General features: G+C 40.0%; 1 protein-coding gene across 2 annotated transcripts in view; it reads left to right on the plus strand.

Moving 5' to 3' along the window:
* The window catches only part of Ptpn2 (protein tyrosine phosphatase non-receptor type 2), an 89452-nt gene that overhangs the window by 49971 nt on the left and 17753 nt on the right, over positions 1-21728 (plus strand). For both annotated transcript variants that reach the window (XM_070029596.1, XM_070029597.1), the window contains exons 4-6: positions 1493-1591; positions 5405-5539; positions 19157-19366. In XM_070029596.1, coding sequence (XP_069885697.1) covers positions 1493-1591; positions 5405-5539; positions 19157-19366 — 444 coding nt within the window. The remainder of the gene's footprint in view (positions 1-1492; positions 1592-5404; positions 5540-19156; positions 19367-21728) is intronic.

The following is a 21728-nucleotide window of genomic DNA, read 5'->3' on the forward strand; positions in this document are numbered from 1 at the left end:
CTATTTTGGTGGGGTTTTTTCTGTCTTTTAAAAAAATAAACCTATATTTAGAACTACAGTTTTTATTTTATTTTTATTTTTTGCTGGTTGTGGGGCCTGAAAGGGCCTGGGCGGTGTCCCTCAGCTCTTCAGCTCAAGGCTAGCACTCTACCACTTGAGCCACAGCATTACTTCTGGCTTTTTCTGCTTATGTGGTACTGAGGAATCAAACCCAGGGCCTCATGCATGCAATGCAAGGCAAGCACGCTACCATTGAGCCACCTTCCCAGCCCCAAGTTTTAACTTTTTTACTTGAAACAACTTTTAACATGAAAATAAAGAAAGAAATAGTGGTTAGATTTTTAGTCAGTTTTGAGAAATGTAAGAAACCCTTTAAAAAGAGAAAAGTTTCATTTTGGCTTACAGTTTCACAGGTTTTCATCTCCATTAATCTTACCAGAGATCAGCTTCTACTAGCTAGTCCTCATCTAGTCCTCATCTCCCAATAATGCATATTTAATAATGTATAATAATTCATATTAGAATCCATCAAGGATTAATCCATTGATTACATCAGAGCCCTCAGGACCCAATCATTTCTCAAAAGCCCATCATGAGTTGGCAACCTGGCAACCAAGCTTTTAATATATGAGCCTTTTGGGGATACTTTGTACCAAATTATAGCAAATGATTATTTAGACACTGTATCCTAACCTTTTCTTCTACCACTTTTTGCCAGTATCATTTATTGGTAATGCTTCTTAGTGTTATATGTCTTTAAGATTCTAATTTACCTCCCTCTCCCCTCTACAAATTAGTTCTTGGAAACATGGTTTTCAACTTCTGGTTTATTGTCTACTTTTTAACTTGGCCAAATATCTATTGAGGCTTCACATATTGTGCTTCTGTAGACAGTAGTTTCATAAATTAGTACTTCCCAAGATTTTTTTCTAGAAATCTTACTGTAGTTGACTTATGTTGGCAGGGTAACGAATTCTGTAACAAATGTCCTCTTTTTCCCTGAATATTCTATGATCTATGTGAGAAGGGGGCCTTTCTTTCTGCTATAAAGACTGAAGGAGATTAGTGGCTATAACCTCTGCATCAGTCATGGCCAACCAGATGCTCCCATTGATAACTTTGACCCTGCTTTGCTTATGTTTGTTTGGTAGTGTCACAAAGACTGACAAGTAACAGGACCAGTGACCCAAGTTGAATGTCTTTAGACAAGAGTCTTGTACTTTAATTCTTAGTATCTATAAGGGCCTACTTACATTCATTATCCTAAATAATTCCCTTTCATCTAATTTTTAAAAAGGTCTATAATTTTGAGACTGTTTACAATCTGTATTTTTGAGTTCAGTGGAATTCAGGTGTGGATTATCTTACTAAGATCCAGTTTTGTTTGGTTATAGTAGTGCATACCAAGAACATCCTTGGAAAAGCTTTGCCCCAAGCCATGTTCTTTTCTAGCTCCTTTCCCTCATCTGCTTCTTTTCTCCACTCCTCACAGGGTCCACTTCCTAACACATGTTGTCACTTCTGGCTCATGGTTTGGCAGCAGAAGACCAAAGCAGTTGTCATGCTAAACCGAATTGTGGAGAAAGACTCTGTGAGTAGCATTTAATATTTGCAATTTAGCATATTTATGTGAGCATTCACTTGTTGGGTTTTTTTTTTGTTTTGTTTTGGTATTTTGTTTTTGTTCTGTTGGTTGTTACCTTCTGTAGGTTTAGGTTCCTTTTTTATTTTTGTTTATTTATTTATTTTTGGGTCCGGTCATGGGGCCTGAATTCTGGGCCTGGGTGCTATCCCTCAGCTCTTCAGCTCAAGGCTAGCGCTCTACCACTTGAGCCATAGCACCACTTCCGGCTTTTTTCTTTTTGCTTGTGTGGTGCTGAGGAATCGAACCCAGGGCCTCATGCATGCAAGGCAAGTACTCTACCACTGAGCCACCTTCCCAGTCCTCCTTTTTTGTCAAATAAGCAAATTAAAAATATTTTATTAAGGTTTCCTCCAGTTTTACAGTCTTATACTATTCTTCAGATCCTTGATTCTTAACTTTTTTTCCCTTAAATTCATAGTTGCTGGTTTTCAGTGTTGCTGCAGATTTTCCAATCTGTTCTGAATCTGAAGTAGCATTGGTATGTCAGAATTTCCAGTAGTGTCAGCAGAATGATGCATAGTGTTTTTTCATGGTCTTTGAACTCACATAGAAATTCAGCAGGGGTGATATCAGTTTGAACGGGATTATAAATTAGATGATAGTAAATTTTATTCATCTCTCTTTGAAGTATATTACTTTATTAACGGACTAAGACTACCACCAGAATTTAGAAATCATACTTAGGATGGATGGATTCAGAGGCTTAAATTTAATTATTTTGGGATGGAGTCCTTTATGGATAGTATTTTGTTCATCAGTAGACCCATAGTGTCCTTTTTTTTGTTTTTTTTAATTATTATTTTATTTGTGAACATACTGTACAGAGGGGTTACAATTACATGGGCAGGATAATGTGTACATTTCTTACCAAGCATTGCAGCCTCCTTGTTTTGTTTTGTTTTTGTGTTGGTCCTAGGGCTTGAACTCAAGGTCTGGGCTCTGTTCCCAAGCCTCTCTGAACTCAAGGCTAGCACTCTGCTACTTGAGCCAAAGCACCCCTTCCTGAGTAGTTTATTGGAGATTAGAGTCTCACAGACTTTTCCTGTGAGTTCTGGCTTGAACTGCTATCTTTAGATCTCAGGCCTTCCGAGTAGATCGGATTACAAGCATGAGCCACCAGCGCCTGGCCACAGTGTCTTTTTTATTTTTATTTTTATTTTTTTATTTATTTTTTGGGTCCAGTCGTGGGGCCTGAACTCTGGGCCTGGGAGCTGTCCCTCAGCTCTTCAGCTCAAGGCTAGTGCTCTACCACTTGAGCCACAGCGCCATTCCAGCTCTTTTTTATTTTTAATAACCTTTAAAATGCATTAAATGCTCACCTCTTTAATTCATTAAAGACAAATGGTGTTTTTTGTTGTTGTTTGTTTTGTTTTTTGTCGGTCATAGGGCTTGAACTCTGAGCCTGGGTGCTGTCCCTCAGCTCAAGGCAAGTGCTCTACCATCTGAGCCATAGCATCACTTCTGGGTTTCTTGTGGTTAATTGAAGATAAGAGTCTCATAGGCTTCCTACCTGGGCTGGCTTTGAACTGCAGTCCTCATATCTCAGCCTCCTGAGTAGCTAGGATTATAGGCATGAGCTACCAGCACTTGGCTTCAAATACTGTGCTTCTTTTTCTGGTATTATTGGGATACTCCTGTAGAGGTGGATTTTCTGTTTAGTTAACTACTTTTATGCACTACAGGAAAAGCAGTTTTCAAAACAGCTTATTCCATAGTATTTTCACTAGATCTTCAGATAGTTTTGTTTTGTTTTTGTTTTTTTTTAATGGTGAGTAACGAGAAGGTCTGTTAGACATTTAAACATGTATTATTAATTTCACTCCTTTGCCCCTCATCCTCAGGAATAAATCATTCTTTCATTGGCTAATAGAAGTCTTCTCAGGTAGATCCTTTTAACATAGAACTGAATCTTTAATAACTCTGCTGTCCTCTGGAATGACTTCCAGTTACAGGCTCATCTTCAAGTCTTGCTATCCCAGACCTGGAACCACCATTTCTTTAAGGAACTTGTTTCTTCTAAAGAACAGTGGTATCTCAAAAGAACTACAAAAACAAATATAGCATAGCTTACACATTGTTTTCAAGGAATTTTCAGTGGACATAGCTAGAGAAATATATGTGTGTAACATACCTGAAGAGCTCATACTGATTATTTCCAATTCAGATTGGAACTTTACAAGTTAATTAAACCAGATCTGCTGCTTTCTTTTATCATATCAATGAATCATGATTTTTCAAAAATATCAGGGATGAAGGGGTGGAGAATATTTTATTTATCATGCCTTATATCACAGAGAAAACAATCGTGCCACATTTTTAAAATGTTTTTCCGTGTGTGGGGGGGGGTTTGTTAGGTGGTACTGGGGTTTGTTACTCAGCCTTGTATTGCCAGGCAAGCATTCTATCTACATGAGCCAAGTTCCCAATTCCTCACCAGCCCCCATTTTTAATTATACTTTACCTGTATTATCAGAGGCTATAAATAACATACTATAGTCTCTCCTTTACATCTCTTTAACTCTTAGTTCTACATGTAAATATAGTTGTCTTTTTTATCTGTGAGAGATTAGTTTCAGGAGGCTTGGCCAATGTCTGTTATATAATGACATAGTATTTGAAGAGAACTTATACACATTCTCCCTTGTACTAATTTAAATCATCTCTAAATTAGCTTAATACTGAATATGATGTAAATAATAATCAAACTTTTAGGAAGTAGTGATAAGAAAAATAAGTTTGGTACATATGTTTGTACAGTAGTGGCAAGAAAAATAAGTTCAGTACAAATGCATTTTTTTCCTGAATTTTTTTTCATCGACTTGGGATTGCGGGTAGTTTGAACTCATGAATAGGAAGGGCCTAATAAGGGGCTGGGAAGTTGGCTCAGTGGTAGAGCGCTTGCCTTGCATGCCTGAGGCCCTGGGTTCGATTCCTCAGTACCACATAAGCAAAAAGAAAAAAAAGCCGGAAGTGGCGCTGTGGCTCAAGTGGTAGAGTGCTAGCCTTGAGCTGAAGAGCTGAGGGACAGCGTTCAGGCCCCACAACCGGACACCCCCCCCCCAAAAAAAAAAAAGAAATGAAAAGGAAGGGCCTAATAAATAACATATGTGTTAAAAACTGACACTATGCGTTCTTTCATTTCCTTAATTTTCTCTTTTAATATGTATTTCAAGAACTTTTTCTTTTTTAAAGTTATTAAGCCATTGTGCCAGGTGGCTCATACATATAATCCTAGCTGCTCATGAAGCTGAGATTTGAGGACTAAGATTCAAAGCTAGCCTGAGCAGAAAAGTCCATGAGATTCTTGTCTCCAATCAACCAGCAAAGTGTTGAGCAAGTTGAGGTGTGGCTCAAGTGGAGGTGTGGTAGAGTACCAGCCTTGAGTGAAAAAGCCATATGAGAATGTGAAGCCATGAGTTCAAGTCCCATTACCACCACATACAAAGAAACGTTAAGTCCTGGTTGTTAGTGTTTATTCTGTTATATTGCTTGCTTTGGTGTTCATCTTCGGGCCCTCCTGAGTATATACATTAAGTTTTCTTTGTTATATTTGTCTTATCTAGAACCTTAATCCTATTTATCTCTCTTCATTTCATTTTGTTTACTATTTGTTAATTTGTTTTTTGTGTGTGTACCGGTACATCAGATAGAGTGATGACTGTTTTCAGGTTTGCATACTTGAAAACACGTAATATGTATAGCTGAGGTTTGTTTTCCCCTTTTTATGATCTAATATCTACAAACTGTACTTAAATTTAGGTTAAATGTGCACAATACTGGCCAATAGATGACCGAGAGATGCTGTTTGAAGAAACTGGATTTAGTGTGAAGCTCCTGTCTGAAGATGTGAAGTCATACTATACAGTACATCTACTACAATTAGAAAATATCAATGTAAGACTTTTTTTGCCCAAAAGATTGGACTTTATATGATTGTTTTAAGAATTATTCCTCATTGGATTTGGAGTTGAATACAGCACATACAGTTGGATAATACCCAGTCATAAGAATTTGTTTTTAGATTGTATTCTTGTTATAATTCTTTTAGGACTTGCAGGAAATCCCAAAGTCCAGGGTTATATTTGAGGTTGAAAATTAATTAAAAGTATTTTGATGCTGGGTGCTGGTGCCTCAGACCTACAATCCTAGATACTTAGTAGTCTGAAATCTGAGGACACATTTTGAAGCCAGCTCAGGTAGGAAAGTATGAGAGTCTTTGTCATCAAAAAAGCCAGAAGTGGAACTGTGGCTCAAGGGATAGAATGCTAGTCTTGAGTACAAAAGCTCAAGAGACAGTGCCTAATCCCTGAGTTCATGCCCCAGGACCAACACACGCACGCACGCACGCACGCACACATATGAATATATGCATATTTGTGTGGGAGAGAGAGGACAGGATTTATAGCTCAGTGGTAGAGCACTTGTATAGGCCTTGTCTACTCAAGGCTATAGGTTCAATCCTTAGCATATATGAAAAAGAATAAATTGCTGAAAAGCTTGGAAATATAGCTCAGTTATAGAGTGCCTGTCTAGCATGTTTCAGTTTTGGGTTCAGTCCCCAACACCAAAAGATACACACATTTAGGAATTAAGAAAGGGTTTGAGATGGCTATCTATGCCTCGTGTGATTTTAGCTACTTGAGATACAAAGTTTGGGAGGATCATGGTTTGAGGCCAGGCAACCTGGGAGAAAACATATGAAGCCTCCTTCTTAACCAATATGTTGAGGAAGTGGCGCTGTGACTCAAGCAGTAGGGCACTCGCCTTGAGCTGAAGAGCTGAGGGACAGTGCCCAAGCCCAGAGTTCAAGCCCTACGACCAATTCCCCCCCCTCACCTCACCCCCACCCCTGCAAAAAAAGAAGAAAAAGAAAACCAGTATGTTGAGCACACATCCATTATCCTGGCTCTATATGATACTGAGATCAGAGAATCATGGTTTTATACCAACCTTGGCAATAAGTCCTCAGGACTCCATCTCAAGGGAATAGTATGTACATTTTAGATATGTGAAAATACTTTTTTGTGTGCTTGTCCTGGGCTTTGAACTCAGGGCCTGGGTGCACTATCGCTAAGTTTTTATGCACAAGGCTAGTACTTTGCCACGTGAGCCACAGCTCCACTTTCATCTTTTAGTTTTTTGGTGGTTAATTGGAAATTGAGCTCATAGTCTCATAGGCTTTACCACTTAAGCTGGAACCTAATCCTCAAATGTCAGCCTCTTGAGTTAGGATTACAGTGATGAGCCACAGTGCCTGGCTGGAAATACTTTTCAACATTTATCTCAGAAGACACCTGGTAAGAACACCTAGTAATGTGCTAACCTACAGCAAGCACAAGTGTATACTGTGTACTTATGTCCTAGGTCTGGCTTCTTTAACACCTATACACTTATTACATGATTTTTGTGTTTGAATGTGCTAATAATGGGGCTTAAACTCCGGACCTTGAGCTACTTTGGCTTTTTATTTAAAGCTGGCAGTATTCTACTTGAGTTACACCTCTGCTTCTGGCTTTTTAATGATTTAAATGTTTTTCTGAGTCACCTAAAAAGACTCAAGAATACAAGATTATTTATTTTTTGTCGGTCATGGGGCTTGAACTCTGGGCTTGGGCGCTGTCCCGGCGCTCTTCAGCTCAAGGTGAGTGCTCTACTACTTGAGCCACAGGGCCACTTCCAGTTTCCTAGTAGTTTATTGGAGATAAGAGTCTCAGGGAGTTTTCTGCCCAGGCTGGCTTTGAACCAAGATCCTCAGATCTCAGCCTCCCGAGTAGATAGGATTACAGGCATGAGCCACCAGCATCCAGCTAAGATTTTTTTTTGGGGGAGGGGGGTCCAGTCGTGGAGCCTGAACTCTGGGCCTGGGCATTGTCCCTCAGCTCTTCAGCTCAAGGCTAGCTTTCTACCACTTGAGCCACAGCACCACTTCCAGCTTTTTTCTTTTTGCTTATGTGGTGCTGAGTAATCGAACCTAGGGCCTCATGCATGCAAGGCAAGCGCTCTACCACTGAGCCAGCCACCTTCCCAGCCCCAGCTAAGATGTTTTCAAAAATAAATTCCTATTACTATATTTTATACCAACTTGAATTTACTATGTCATAAACCAGTAAAAATATTAATAACTTTAATACTTGAACATTGATTATACATCCAAAAACAATAACACTGTTTTTTATATTTTATGTTTCACCAAGTTACAAAAATACTTTTGACAAGTATATGTAACTTGAACACACAGTCTCACTGTAAAGTGAGTAGGGTATTTTTAATGGCCATTTATCTTCATTTTTTGAAAAGGTAGGAGATTATAGGAATTTTTTAAATAGGCTGATTGCTTGTCTACTAAGTGACAGACTGAACTTAAATGCAGGTCTCTTAAATTCTGACATGATAAATCTTTTCAAGCAATGCTAATTCTTTTTTTTTTTTGTATTTTTAAAATTTTTTTATTGTAGCCGGGTGCTGGTGGCTCACACCTGTAATCGTAGCTACTCAGGAGGCTGAGATCTGAGGATCGCGGTTCAAAGCCAGCCCGGGCAGGAGAGACTGTGAGACTCCTATCTCCAATAAACCACCAGAAAACCGGAAGTGGCGCTGTAGCTCAAGTGGTAGAGCGCTTGCCTTGAGCTGAAGAGCTGAGGGACAGTGCCCAGGCCCAGAGTTCACGGCCGACCAAAAAAAAAAAAAAAATTTTATTGTGAAAATACCGTACAGAGGGGTTACAATTACATGGGCAAGATAATGAGTACATTTCTTATCAAGCATTGTACCCTCCTCCTTAGTTTCCTCTTCCCATCCTCCCCCTGCCCCTTCACCCAATCCTCCCTGCTACACTCCCCCCCCCCAAGCAATGCTAATTCTTGTAGATGAAGACTCTTGATTTATGCATTTTTCTGTAGTTGTGGTTATCATGTGAGTTGACCACCCACTGTTTTTTTTTTTGTTAGCAGTTGTAAATAATGAGTATACACAAATATATCTGAACCTACTACAATAAAATAGGCACAGTTTATGTCCTACTTTATTATTTTGATTATCAACTAGGAATGTTATGTGTAGGGAAATATTTCATTATGAGAGGTGGGATTGCCCTTGATTACGTTTAGAATCAGATTGCCTGCGTTTAAATCCTGATTGCTTCCTGACTGAGTTGGGTTACTATATTTGACTACAGTACGTCAGTGTTGCCATCTATAAAATAAGGATAGTCATATATTTACCTGCTAGGATTGCTTTAAGGATAGAGCCAGTTAATATCTTGGCTGTGCCTAACATACTGGGACACATAGTAACTCACCTTCTCTATGTTTGTGTTTCTGTTGTAATAGTAATGAGTTGGGAAAAACCATGGGAGTTCCTGACAATAAAAAACAAAGGGTCTGGGAAGTTGGCTCAGTGGTAGAGCACTTGCCTTGCATGCATGAGGCCCTGGGTTCAATTCCTCAGCACCACATAAGCAAATAGAAAAAAGCCAGAAGTGGCGCTGTGGCTCAAGTGGTAGAGTGCTAGCCTTGAGCTGAAGAGCTGAGGGACAGCGTCCAGGCCCAGAGTTCAGGCCCATGACCAGATTCCCCCCCCCCCCAAAAAAAAAATCACAGGAGTGACAGAGTCTTATCTACATATCTTTCTTGAAGTACTTTGGCTGCAGATAACCAATTTGCTTCTAAAGGAGTCACACTTGTATCTGTTAATAAATTGAGAACCAACTCATTTCTAAGCATGCCTCAATCATTTAAGACCTGGAGTCTAATGGAGCAGTAAAACTTTATACTATGAAGGAAGAGATTCTTTCACAGTGACACTGGGCCTTAAGCTGTAGGTTTTTAGAGGCTTTTTAAGTATATGGTGATGTAGATTCTTGTTTGTCCTTCATATTTTTGTTTTTATTTGCCCTTTAATATTTTCTGTAATTTTGTTGCCCAGCTTTTATGTTTATCAAGTTCCAGGAATACTATTATAATGCTGACTGTCCTCCATTTCATTGTCTCTATAGATTTACCCGAAAGAGGATGAGTGTCTATAGTTATTATGATGCCCAACTGGGATTTGATTCAAAGTAGTTTAAAAAGTTCATCCCAGCCAGAATGTTTTCTTTTTCCTCTCTTCTCAGCATTTTTCTGTCTTACACATACTAAAGTATCCCCTTATGACCCCTTTCTTACTTAGATCTTTTCCTCGGTTAACTATCATAGATTCGCTTCTAACAACAATGAATCTTCTTACACCTTTCTTTGCGATTAAAGTTTACCATTTTACTTACTTGTTCAATACTTGAATATGTGTGTATTTTTACTCCATAGCAAGGTTTTCAACATTCATGAGTAGAGTTCTGCCTTTATACCAAGCTCTACACCTGAATGACTGTTTTAAAACCTAGGTGTGATCTTCCTACCATATGCTAAAATTCCTTCTCTGACTGAGTCAGATATAGAAGAAAGGCCACATCCATTGACTCTTGCCTAGCCCAACCTTGCTTCCTTGTCAGCCTTTTCCTTGTAGGCATCTCTTGTTCCTCCTTAGATGTCACAAATAGACCAGTTCCTAGGGAATCCTGCCTTTGCATATTGCTTTTCCCTTTGCTTAGAATATACACATGTACATAGCTGTTCCTTCACTTCTATCTTGGTGAATTCTGTCTATCTTTCCAGATAGATTGTAGTCAGTAACTATCACTGATAATCTTATGATCATAGCAAAAATGAGTTACCTATGGGCTGAACTAAGGCAGTAAGGATGCAAGTACAGATTTCATATCTGATTAGGGGATAAGATTGACAAGTGTTTTTACTTTTGGGGTATAGAACTGTTCATTTAAAAAAAAAGAAAGAAAGAAAGGGGGCTGGGAATGTGGCTTAGTGGTAGACTGCTTGTCTAGTATGCATGAAGCCCTGAGTTCAATTCCTCAGTACCACATAAACAGAAAAAAACAGAAGTGGTGCTGTGGCTCAAAAGGTAGAGTGCTAGCCTTGAGCAAAAGTAGCTCAGGGACAGAGCCCCAGCCCTGAGCTCAATTCTCAGGATTAGCCATCAAAAAAAAAAAAAATAGAAAAGAAAGGGGGTTGGGAAGGTGGCTCAGTGGTAGAGCGCTTACCCTTCATGTATGAGGCCCTGGGTTCAATTCATCAGCACCACATAAACGAAAAGAAAAAAACTGGAAGTGGCACTAATGCACAAGTGGTAAAGCGCTAGCCTTGAGCTGAAAAAGCTGAGGGACAGCGCCCAGGCCCAGAGTTCAGGCCCCACGACTGGACACCCTACCCCACCCCAAAAAAGGCACTTAAAAATGGATTGAATTTTACAATTTTTATTATTTATTTGTTTGTTTGTTTATTGGTTGTGGGTCTTGACTATGAGCCACAGTGACACTTCTGGTTTTCTGAGTGGTTTATTGGAGATAAGAATCTCATGGACTTTTCCTGCCCAGGCTGGCTTTGAACCATGGTCCTCAGATCTCAGCCTCCTCAGTAGCTAGGATTACAGGCATGAGCCACTGGCGCCTGGCTGAATTTTACAAATGATCAGAGCTTTTTATAGATCACACAAAGGTAATTAGTATACTTTAGAAATAGTATCAACACAAAGGCACAATGCCTATGTATATCTGACGATATAAAACAATATATATTGAAATGAACTTGTTGTCATTTCCTAATGGCAACAAGAGTTTTTTTTTCTTTATTGTTTTTATTTTCTTACGTTTTTTTCCTGTTTGTTTGTTTGATTTTGGGAGGGAAAGAGAGGGCACAGAAATGGAGGGACAAAGAGTGAACAAAAGTAGACATAGTACTAGACAGTGGGTTGAAAATGAATTATATAACTTGTGGGTAGGTATGGAGACAACAAGGGAAGGGCTAACATTGTCCCAAAAGAAATGTGCTCTTTACCTGATGTAACTATAACCCCACTGTGCATTTTTTTCCTCCCTGTTTCGGTCATGGGACTTGGACGTGGGGCCCATTCACTGTCTTGGAACTCCTTTTGCTCAAGGCTAACGCTCTACCACTTTGAGCCACAGCTCCACTTTGAGTTTGGGGTTGGTTAATTGGAGATAAGAGTCTCATAGACTTTTCTGCCCGGGCTGGCTTTGAACTGAAATCCTCAGATCTCAGCCTCATCAGTAGCTATGATTATAGGTGCCTGGCTATCATCTTTATAATAACAATAAAAATTTACAAAAAATAAAAAGCAGCTTAAAAACGAAAAGAAATAGCCAGTCTCTATTGTGAAACATTTATGTAGGCATATGTCAGGCACTATATAGTCATTGTTTCATTTATTCCTCACAGCAGCATTTTAAGGTAAGTATTATTTACAGATTAACTCTTCACAGATTACAAACTAAAGATTAGTGAATCTTTTGGAAACTGAGTCTTGTAAATGAAAATAATTGGGCCTGTAGCTATAGCGCTGTACAGACTTTAATAGCAACAAGAAAATGTCTTATTTTATGTATGTATAATAAATATTGAGTTGCCATAGACAAGACCTACATGTAGTTGCTATAGACATAATAGTCCTAGCTCCTATCCCAACTTTTTTCCCTCCCTAGTAGGAAGTTTAACATCTATATGCAGAGACTTTACATTTAGAATTCTGTCATATAAATCAAATTTTGCATTAGAAACCACTATAATATTTTTTTTCTTTTTGTCGGTTGTGGAGCTTGAACTCTGGGCCTGGGCACTGTCCCTGAGCTCTTCAGCTCAAGGTGAGCGCTGTACCACTTGAGCCACAGTGCCACTTCCGGTTTTCTGGTGGTTATTGGAGATAGGAGTCTCACGGTCTTTTCTGCCCGGGCTGGCTTTGAACTGTGATCCTCAGATCTCAGCCTCCCAAGTAGCTAGAATTACAGGCGTGAGCCATTGGCGTCCAGCGAAACCACTATAATTTTGTATCTATCAAGCCACTGACATTTGTGTGGAATGTGGTATTTGAAATGTGGTTTTACAAAGAAAACTTGGTAGGCAAGTGTGTGTGCAAGAACTGCAAAATCAGCTTTGTCATTTTAATTGTAGGTCTAACTTGAGTAAAGTAAATGGAGGGAGCTAAATAGAGCCTCAGGAAAGGAATGAAAGAGACAGCTGGAGATCTCCCTGGCCTTTGTGGCCAGGGAGAGGAAAAGGATGTTTCCATAGTTTTGACATGAGCAGGTTTTTCTTTTTTTGGGGGGTGGGGGTCCGGTCGTGGGGCCTGAAGTCTGGACTTGGGTGCTGTCCGTACACTCTTCAGCTCAAGGCCAGCGCTCTACCACTTGAGCCACAGCACCACTTCCGGCTTTTTTCTTTTTGCTTATGTGGTGCTGAGGAATCGAACCCAGGGCCTCATGCATGCAAGGCAAGCACTCTACCACTGAGCCACCTTCCCAGCCCATGAGCAGGTTTTCAAAAGTTGTAATATCTTACTTGAAATAAAGGTGGATCTTGTTTTAGCTCTCTAACCTTTTTCCTTATCCCCGCAACATGAAAAAGAAGAAAAGGGTGCAGGTCATGCAAATGAATTCTGTGCCAGAGTAGTAAATCTGGGGTTTTGATCCGTCATATGGTCCTTTGTAAGTTGGAATTAGGTGATTTTGTGAGCTGTTTTTTTTTTTTTTAACCTGTTGTAATACGAGTAAATTAATCAAAATTAACCTCTTGTGAAAGTCCTTAATTCTGTTGTCTAGGGCAGCACTAATTTTCAGATATCTTATTAGTGGGGAAGACTTTATTATATAAGTGATGATAAGCATTTCTGGGAACTGACTTTGAATATCCAGATAGCAGGACCTAAATATAAAAAGAGAAAAAGAAAAACATTCAGGTACTAGAGGCTCATGCCTCTAAGGCTCGCTATTCAAAAGGTGACATATAAGGTTCACAATTCTAAGCTAGCTATGGCAGGAAAGTCATGAGACTCATATCTCCATTTAACCTCCAAAAAGCCAGAATTGGAGCTGTGGCTCCAGTGACAGAGTGCCAACCTGGAACAAAAAGAGCTCAAGGACAATGTCCAGGACTAGCACAAAAAATAAAATTTGCATATATGTATTTATATAAATTAACGAAAAGCAAGCAGTTGCTCAGGATTGTGAGATAACCATACATTTGGAGACAGGAGGTGATAATTGACAAGATTGGAATTCTGAGCCACAGCCACATGGTTTAGCCTAGTTAGCACTGTGTGTGTCTCATGACTATAGCTCTCATGACTATAGCAGGCAGCTGTTAGAACAAAGAATGGAATTAAAAACTAACCCACTAGAATCTTATACCTCATTTAAACATAGCCAAGTTAAGTATATCCTGAGCAAATCAAGGGTCAATCTGTTGGCACATTCCAGTTACCAGTATTGCTATGTTGACTGTAAACTTTCTGAAAGGAAAATGCCAATCATAGCAGTTTATAACTGCTTTAGCTAAAAAGCAGGAGTATTGTTCAGGACCGGGCTTGGCTACATAGTAAGATCCCCTTCTCCCTTTTTTTAGAAAAAGGAGAGGGGAAGCATCTATGGTTTAACCTTAATTTGGAATGTTTTGAACTTTTTTTTTAAACTACTAAGGTTAATTGGTTTGGTCTTGTAGTTGTATGACTTTAAACACTGCATTCAGTTATGTATCCAGATGCATAGTAAAAATGCAGAATTATTCTGTCACCTCCAAATTTTTCTTGTGCTACCTTCATATAATCAGACCTGTCCCTTATCCCCAGCGTGTAGCAGTCACTAATCTTGTCTTCATTTTGTATTTTCTAGAATGTCATAAATGAAAAATGTGATGTACAGCCTTTACAGCTTGGCTTCTTTCACTTGGCGTAATTAGTCCTGAATTTAAAAGGATTGAGGCATGGCTAGTAGTAGTGGGTTTTCCTAAGGAGTGTGAAGCCTTGTATTGAAACTCTAGTACCACCCCCTCCCCCCCCACAAAACCTATTTGAAAAAGAACAAAAACAAGAACTGTAGGCACTGCTGAAATGGTTTAAGTGGTAGATAGAGCTCTGCCTAGCAAACGGATACTAAGTTCAAACCCCTATTACAATAATACTTTAAAGAGAAGAGAAATGTTTTGGGCCAGGTGGTTCATGCCTGTAATACTAGCTACTCAGGAAGTTGAGATCTGAAGATCGTAGTTTGAAATCAGCTCAGGCATGAAAGTTCACGAGACTCTTATCTCCAATAAAATACCAAAAAGCTAGAAGTGGAACTGTGGTTCAAGAGGTAGAAGGCTAACCTTGAGCAAAAAAAGTTGAGGGACAACACCAGTCCCTGAGTTTAAGCCTCAGGACTAGTGGGAGGGTAGAGGAGTCCGGTGCTTTAGGATCTTGACAGGGGTAGCTCCCAGAAGTCCTGGTTTCAATCCTAAACTGAAAGGAAGGAACGAACAAAGAGAGGGAGAGAAAGGAAGGAAGGAAGGAAATTTTGCTGAACTTTGATTTTGGCCTTCTACTGTTTGAGATCTCCCTTGAATCTAGTGTATTTCAGTTAGTACATATTGAAAAACTTGCACACCACCCACAATATTTACTTATGAATTTGTAAGCTGAGTCTGCTTCCACATAGAAGGGAAAACATGGGCCCTTTGTCTCTCTGGGCCTGACTAACTTCACTTAACACATTATTTTCCAAGTCTTTTCGTTTCTTTGCAGATGCTACAATAGCATTCTTTCTAAGGGATGAGTAAAATACCATTATGTATATATACATTTCCTTACCAAGAGCACTCAAAAGGGGTGGGGTGGGGTCAAGGGGAAAAGGTAGATGAATGAGGAAGAGAAGAGTGGAAGGAAATGCAGTCAAGAATCCTGTTTAGGGCTGGGAAGGTGGCTCAGTGGTAGAGCGCTTGCTTTGCATGCATGAGGCCCTGGGTTCGATTCCTCAGCACCACATAAGCAAAAAGAAAAAAGCCGGCAGTGGCACTGTGGCTCAAGTGGTAGAGCGCTAGCCTTGAGCTGAAGAGCTGAGGGACAGCGCCCAGGCCCAGAGTTCAGTCCCCACCACCGGACCCCCCCCAAAAAAAAAAGAATCCTGTTTATCCTACAAAATTGACGATGAAGGAAGGGGTAGGGTAGGAGAGGGTTGGGTGAGAATGTTAAGGGTTGACATTGATCAAGATATATTGTATTCATATTCATAAACTGCTTTGTTAAATGGCAGCTCCTTTGTACAACTGTTTTAAAGATAATAATAAAAATTTAATTAAAATAATTCCAAATGGAGGCATGGCAATGAAAAGACAATAAATAATGCAAGAGAGAATAAATTTGAGTAAATTTAACAATAAAGTAAAATTAAGGAAATGTTTTGAAGTCTAGAATCACAATCATTTTCATTAGTGAGGAAATCTAATGTCTTTAATAGGCTGAGAGCCTGTGGTTCACAATATATTAAAACTAGATATTAAAAGTAAGTCATGCCAAACAGGTCTATAATCCAACACTCAGGAAGCTGAGGCAGGAGTGGATGTGCTGGAGATGTTGCTTAGCAATAGGGTGCTTACCAGATATACATTAGGCTTTGGGTTTGACCCCTAGTACCAAGTAAAGTTAAATAAATCAATAAGACAAGCATTTAACCCTTTCTCCAAATAAATAAATAAGATCATTATACCACTAAAAGATAAGTTTTTTTGTCTTGGGTTTTTTGTTGTTTGTTTGTTTTTTGTTGGTTGTGGGGCTTGAACTCTGGGCTTGGGCAATATCCCTGCCCTCTTCAGCTCAAGGCGAGCACTCTACTGCTTGAGCCACAGCATCACTTCTGGTTTTCTGGTGGTTAATTGGAGATAAGAGTCTCACGGAGGGGCTGGGAAGATGGCTCAGTGGTAGAGTGCTAGCCTTGCATGCATGAGGCCCTGGGTTCGATTCCTCAGCACCACATAAGCAGAAAAAGCCAGAAGTGGCACTGTGGCTAGAATGCTAGTCTTGAGCTGAAGAGCTCAGGGACAGCGCCCAGGCCCAAGAGTTCAGGCTCCACAACCACCCTCTCCCGCCCCCCCCCCCCAAAAAAAAAGTCTCATGGACTTTGCTGCCCGGGCTGGCTTTGAACCGTGATCCTCAGATCTCAGCCCCCTTAGTAGCTAGGATTACAGGTATGAGCCACTGGGGTGCCTAGCTGGTTGGTTTTTCTGCACTCAGTTATTAACCTTAATATGTCTGAGTCTCCAACTTCAAGGGTTTTTTTTGTTTTTTGTTTTCCTTTGTGCTAAAGATGAAACCCCAGACTTCGTATATTCTAGTTAAGTACTCCACCATTGAGTTGTATCATCATCTACTGAAAAATAAAAGGTTTTTAACTTTATTTTATTTTGCCATTCCTGGGGCTTGAAACCTGGGCCTTGGCTCTGTTCCTGAGCTGCTTTTGCTCAAGGCTAGTGCTCTAGAAGCCATAACACTTTAGAGATAAGTCTCATCAACTTTCCTGCCTAGGCAGGCCTAGAACTTCGATCCTCCTGTTTCATTCTCCTGAGTAGCGAGGATTATAGGCATGAGCCACTGGCGCACGGCTGTTTTTTTTTTTTTTTCTTTTTGTTTTGTTTTTAATGAAAGCACAAACTTCTAATTTTGAAATTTTTAAATTTTGAAAATGAGCAATATGTTACAGTGATAATCTTTAGCTGTTAACCTTTGAACCTATGAAGGTTTTCAAAATACTGCTTGTAAGCAGCTTCCTGTATAAGTGTCTTTAATGAAACGGGAAAATGGTTCAAAGATAAATTAGCAGGTCACTGCTTTGTTTATAGAGATGAAGAGAATTAGCAGAAGTGTTCCTTGGGGCAAAAGACAATTGGCAGAAAGCTAAAGAACATTTTTATAATGAGCTACTCAGAAATGAAGATCATCAGGAATATCCAGGAAGTGATAGTGGATGCCAGGCAGGGTTAAGAGACAGGAAACATTTAGCATGTTGGTAAGCCATTTCAGCAAGTCAGCACAGGCGCATAAACAGCTTCAGCATTGGAAATTATCACCATAGAGAAAAGGAAAAGGAGCAATTAGGAGGAATTTCAATTGAAAATGTAAAGATTGTTCCTTTAAATTAATTCTTGAGTTTTCCTGCTTATGCTAATTATAAAATATAGCTTGTAGGGGTTGGGAAGGTGGCTCAATGGTAGAGTGCTTGCCTAACATGCATGAGGCCCTGGATTCGATTCCTTAGCACCACATAAACAGAAAAGGCTGGAAGTGGCACTATGGCTCAAGTGGTAGAGTGCTAGCCTTGAGCTGAAGAGCTAAGGGACAGCAAGCACCCAGGCCCAACCCCCTGACCAACCAAAAAAAAAATAAAGCTTGTTTTTTAAAAAAATTAATGTTAGAAACTTTGAAGAGAAAAGCAAGCTACATATTGTGAAAGACAATTGAGTGTATGATAGTTAGTAGTAAAGAACCCAAGTGCTCCATTATTAGTTTGCTCGGTCAGATGTTGGCTCTGCTATCTTCTAGCCCTGTGAACTTGGGTAATTTACTTTTTACTTCACATTTTTCATCCATCAAACGGTGGTTTTTTTTTTTAAATAGAATTGTATGAATAAAATGGGTTTTAATAGAATTGTATGAATTGAGTTTTTAAGTAATGAGTTTAGAACAAGTCTTCAAAAATAATATTAGAGCCAGGCACCTGTGACTCATACCTGTAACCCTAGCTACTCAGGAGGCTGAGATCTGAGGATCATGGTTCAAAGCCAGACCAAGCAGGAAAGTCCATGAGACTCTTATCTCCAATAAACCACTAGAAAACCAGAAATGGTTCTGTGGCTCAAGTGGTAGAGCACTCACCTTGAGCTGAAGAGCGCAGGGACAGTGCCCAAGCCCAGAGTTCAAGCCCCATGACTGACAAAATAATGCTGCTGCTGCCGCTGGTGATGATGGTGATGATGGTGATGATGATGGTGTTAACTGTTATTAATATATTCCAAATTCCCATAGGAAAATCTTCCCTAACTTATGTACATGATTATCAAAAACAAGAGAAGGGCTAGGCGCCGATGGCTTACACCTGTAATCCTAGCTACTCGGGAGGCTGAGATGTGAGGATCATGGTTTGAAGCTAGCCTGGGCAGAAAAGTCTGTGAGACTTTTATCTCCAATAAACCACTAGAAAACCGTAAGTGGTGCTGTGGCTCAAGCAATAGAGCACTCACCTTGAGCTGAAGAGCGCAGGGATAGTGCCCAGGCCCAGAGTTCAAGCCCCATGACCGACAAAAAGAAAAACAAGAGGGCTGGGAAGGTGGCTCAGTGGTAGAGTGCTTGCCTCATATGCATGAGGCCCTGGGTTCTATTCCTTAGCACCACATAAGCAGAAAAAGCCAGAAGTGATCCTGTGGCTTAAGTGGTAGAGCGTTAATCTTGAGCTGAAGAGCTCAGGGACAGTGTCCAGGCCCAGAGTTCAAGACCTACAACCAACTTTAAAAAAAAAAAAAAAAAGAAACAAGTGGAAGTAGTACAAACAGCCCATGGGATTAAAAACATCATACAAAGCACATAATTTTTTTTAAAAGAAAAATGGTAGAATTAACATCTCTTCCCTTGGTTTTCACTTTTTAGAGTGGTGAATCCAGAACAATATCTCACTTTCATTATACTACCTGGCCAGATTTTGGAGTACCTGAATCACCAGCTTCATTTCTTAATTTCTTGATTAAAGTGAGAGAATCTGGCTCCTTGAACCCTGACCACGGGCCTGCAGTGATCCACTGTAGTGCAGGCATAGGGCGCTCTGGCACCTTCTCTCTAGTAGACACATGTCTTGTTCTGGTAAGTGCATCTTGTGATCTCATTTCAGTGTTACTGATTTTTATTGCGTGTGTGTGTGTGTGTGTGTGTGTGTGTGTGTGTGTGTGTGTGTGTGTGTGTGTGTGTGTGTGTGTGTGTGTGTGTGTGTGTGTGTGTGTGTGTGTGTGTGTGTGTGTGTGTGTGTGTGTGTGTGTGTGTGTGTGTGTGTGTGTGTGTGTGTGTGTGTGTGTGTGTGTGTGTGTCTTGTTTGTACTGCCAAGAGTAAACTCTTGTCTCCTACTTTCATATTTTGGAACTAGCTTTTTGTTGGTGTTGGTCCTGTGAACTAAGGGCCTGGGCACTGTCCCTGAGCTGGTTTTGGTTTTGGTTTTCGTTTTCGTTGGTTGTGGGGCTTGAACTCAGCCTGGGCCCTGTCCCTCAGCTCTTCAGCTCAAGGCTTAGTGCTCTACCTCTTGAGCCACAGCACCACTTCTGGTTTTCTGGTGGCTAATTGGAGATAAGAGTCTCACGGTCTTTCCTGCCCCCTGGTCTTTCCTGCTCCCTGCCCAGGTTGGCTTGGAACTGTGATCCTGAGATCTCAGCCTCCTGAGTTGCTAGGATTATAGGTGTAAGCCACCAGCGCCCACCTTCTGAGCTGCTTTTTGCTCAAGGCTACTGCTTGAGTTTTTGGTGGTCTCACAAGCTCTCTTGCCCAGTCTGGCTTCAAACTGTGATCCTCAAATCTCAGTCCCCTGAGTAGCTAGGATTACAGACATGAGCCACCAGTACCTGGCCTTGGACCTAGCTTTTTAAGTTAAGATGCTGCTTTTCTTTAGAAAAACATAAAACTCTCATTCTCACTCTCGTGTGTCTAAAATTATTGAAAAGATACTTGAGAAGTTTATCTTTGAAAAAAAAAAAAAGTGGTCATGGTATTGGCTCATGCCTGTAATCTCAGCACTTGGAAGGCTGAGTCAGGAAGATTTCCATTTCAAGGCCAGTATGGACTAAATAGAGACTCAAGACAAGAAGAAAAAAACCCACATACTTATATTACAGATATAATAGCTTCCCCTTCATTCAAATATAAATTTATATATAATGCCAATTCTTTTCTCTTCATAAAAGCACTTCATCCCTTTTGCTTTATTTATTAAGGAAGGATAATTGTACTTACTTTGCAAGATTGTTATGGAATTCAGTGAGTTAATGATATTTTCTGAGTACTCCATGATTGCCAGTATTTTGTTGTTGTTATTCCCAGATTCCTGTATATAGCCAAAAGCTATATTCTTTCTCCACTGACCGTTCACAGTCATAGCTTGGATTAGCCCTTTTTGTCTCTTTCTAGAAAACTGATTTTTTTTTGCGGGGGGGGGGGGGGGGCGGTGGTCAGTCGTGAAGACTGAACTCTGGGCCTGGGCATTGTTCCTGGGCACTTGTCCTGTATTGTCTTACTTATATTGGTTTGTCTCTTAGCTATCTCTGTAAATGTAGTTAATGTGTCTTTGCACCCATCTCTCTCTCTCTCTCTCTCTCTCTCTTTTTTTTTTTTTTTTTGCCGTGTGGGGCTTGAACTCTGGGCCTGAGCGTTGTCCCCAAACTCTTCAACTCAAGGTCAGAGCTCTACCATTTGAGCCACTGCACCACTTCGGTTTTCTGGTGGTTAATTGGAGAAGAGAGCCTCACAGAGTTTCCTGCCCAGGCTGGCTTTGAACCACGATCCTCAGATCTCAGCCTCCTGAGTAGCTAGGATTACAGGTGTGAGCCACCAGCGCCTGGCAGCATTCTTAAATTTTGTAAAATGTCTGCTAGCATAAAGTAGATTCTCAAATAATTAACCTGAGGTTGTTGTTTCTGGGGTCTTGGTGAATACAATGATACCTTTACAATATTTCTGATACTGCATCTAGAAATGAAAGCTAAATTTAGAAACAATTGGATATTGATACATCTGTTTTGCTTCCACCACTGACTATATATGGTATATTTAGATTGCTTAAATTGTTAAATATAGATTGCTACATTGAAGTGTACTTTATCATATTTTAAAACTGGTTTCTTTTTTGTTAGTGGTTAATATTAAAACTAGATGAAATGAAGTAAGGATGTGACTCACTGGTCAAGCAGTTTAAATCTTTTATAGTTCAAGATGGTTTCTAAAACCATATCAATAGTCCAGAGCTAGTGCAGTAGCTCAGCAGTGCTGCCATGAACTAAGGCTTTTTCTGATCTTTTCTAACCTCTTTAGATTGCTACTGTACATCTAGACATCACCTCTGTAGTGCATACATGAAGAGGGCAGAAGGGCACTTAGCAAAAATATGTGTAAAAAATTGGTATTCTCTTTCCAAGATCCTTTTTTAAAAAACTAATCACAGTAGATTTACCCATACACTAGCCA

This window comes from Dipodomys merriami, unplaced genomic scaffold (genome assembly GCF_024711535.1).
Source record: "Dipodomys merriami isolate MVZ:Mamm:240054 unplaced genomic scaffold, mDipMer1.0.p SCAF_2, whole genome shotgun sequence".
In the NCBI taxonomy this organism is placed as follows: Eukaryota; Metazoa; Chordata; class Mammalia; order Rodentia; family Heteromyidae; genus Dipodomys; species Dipodomys merriami.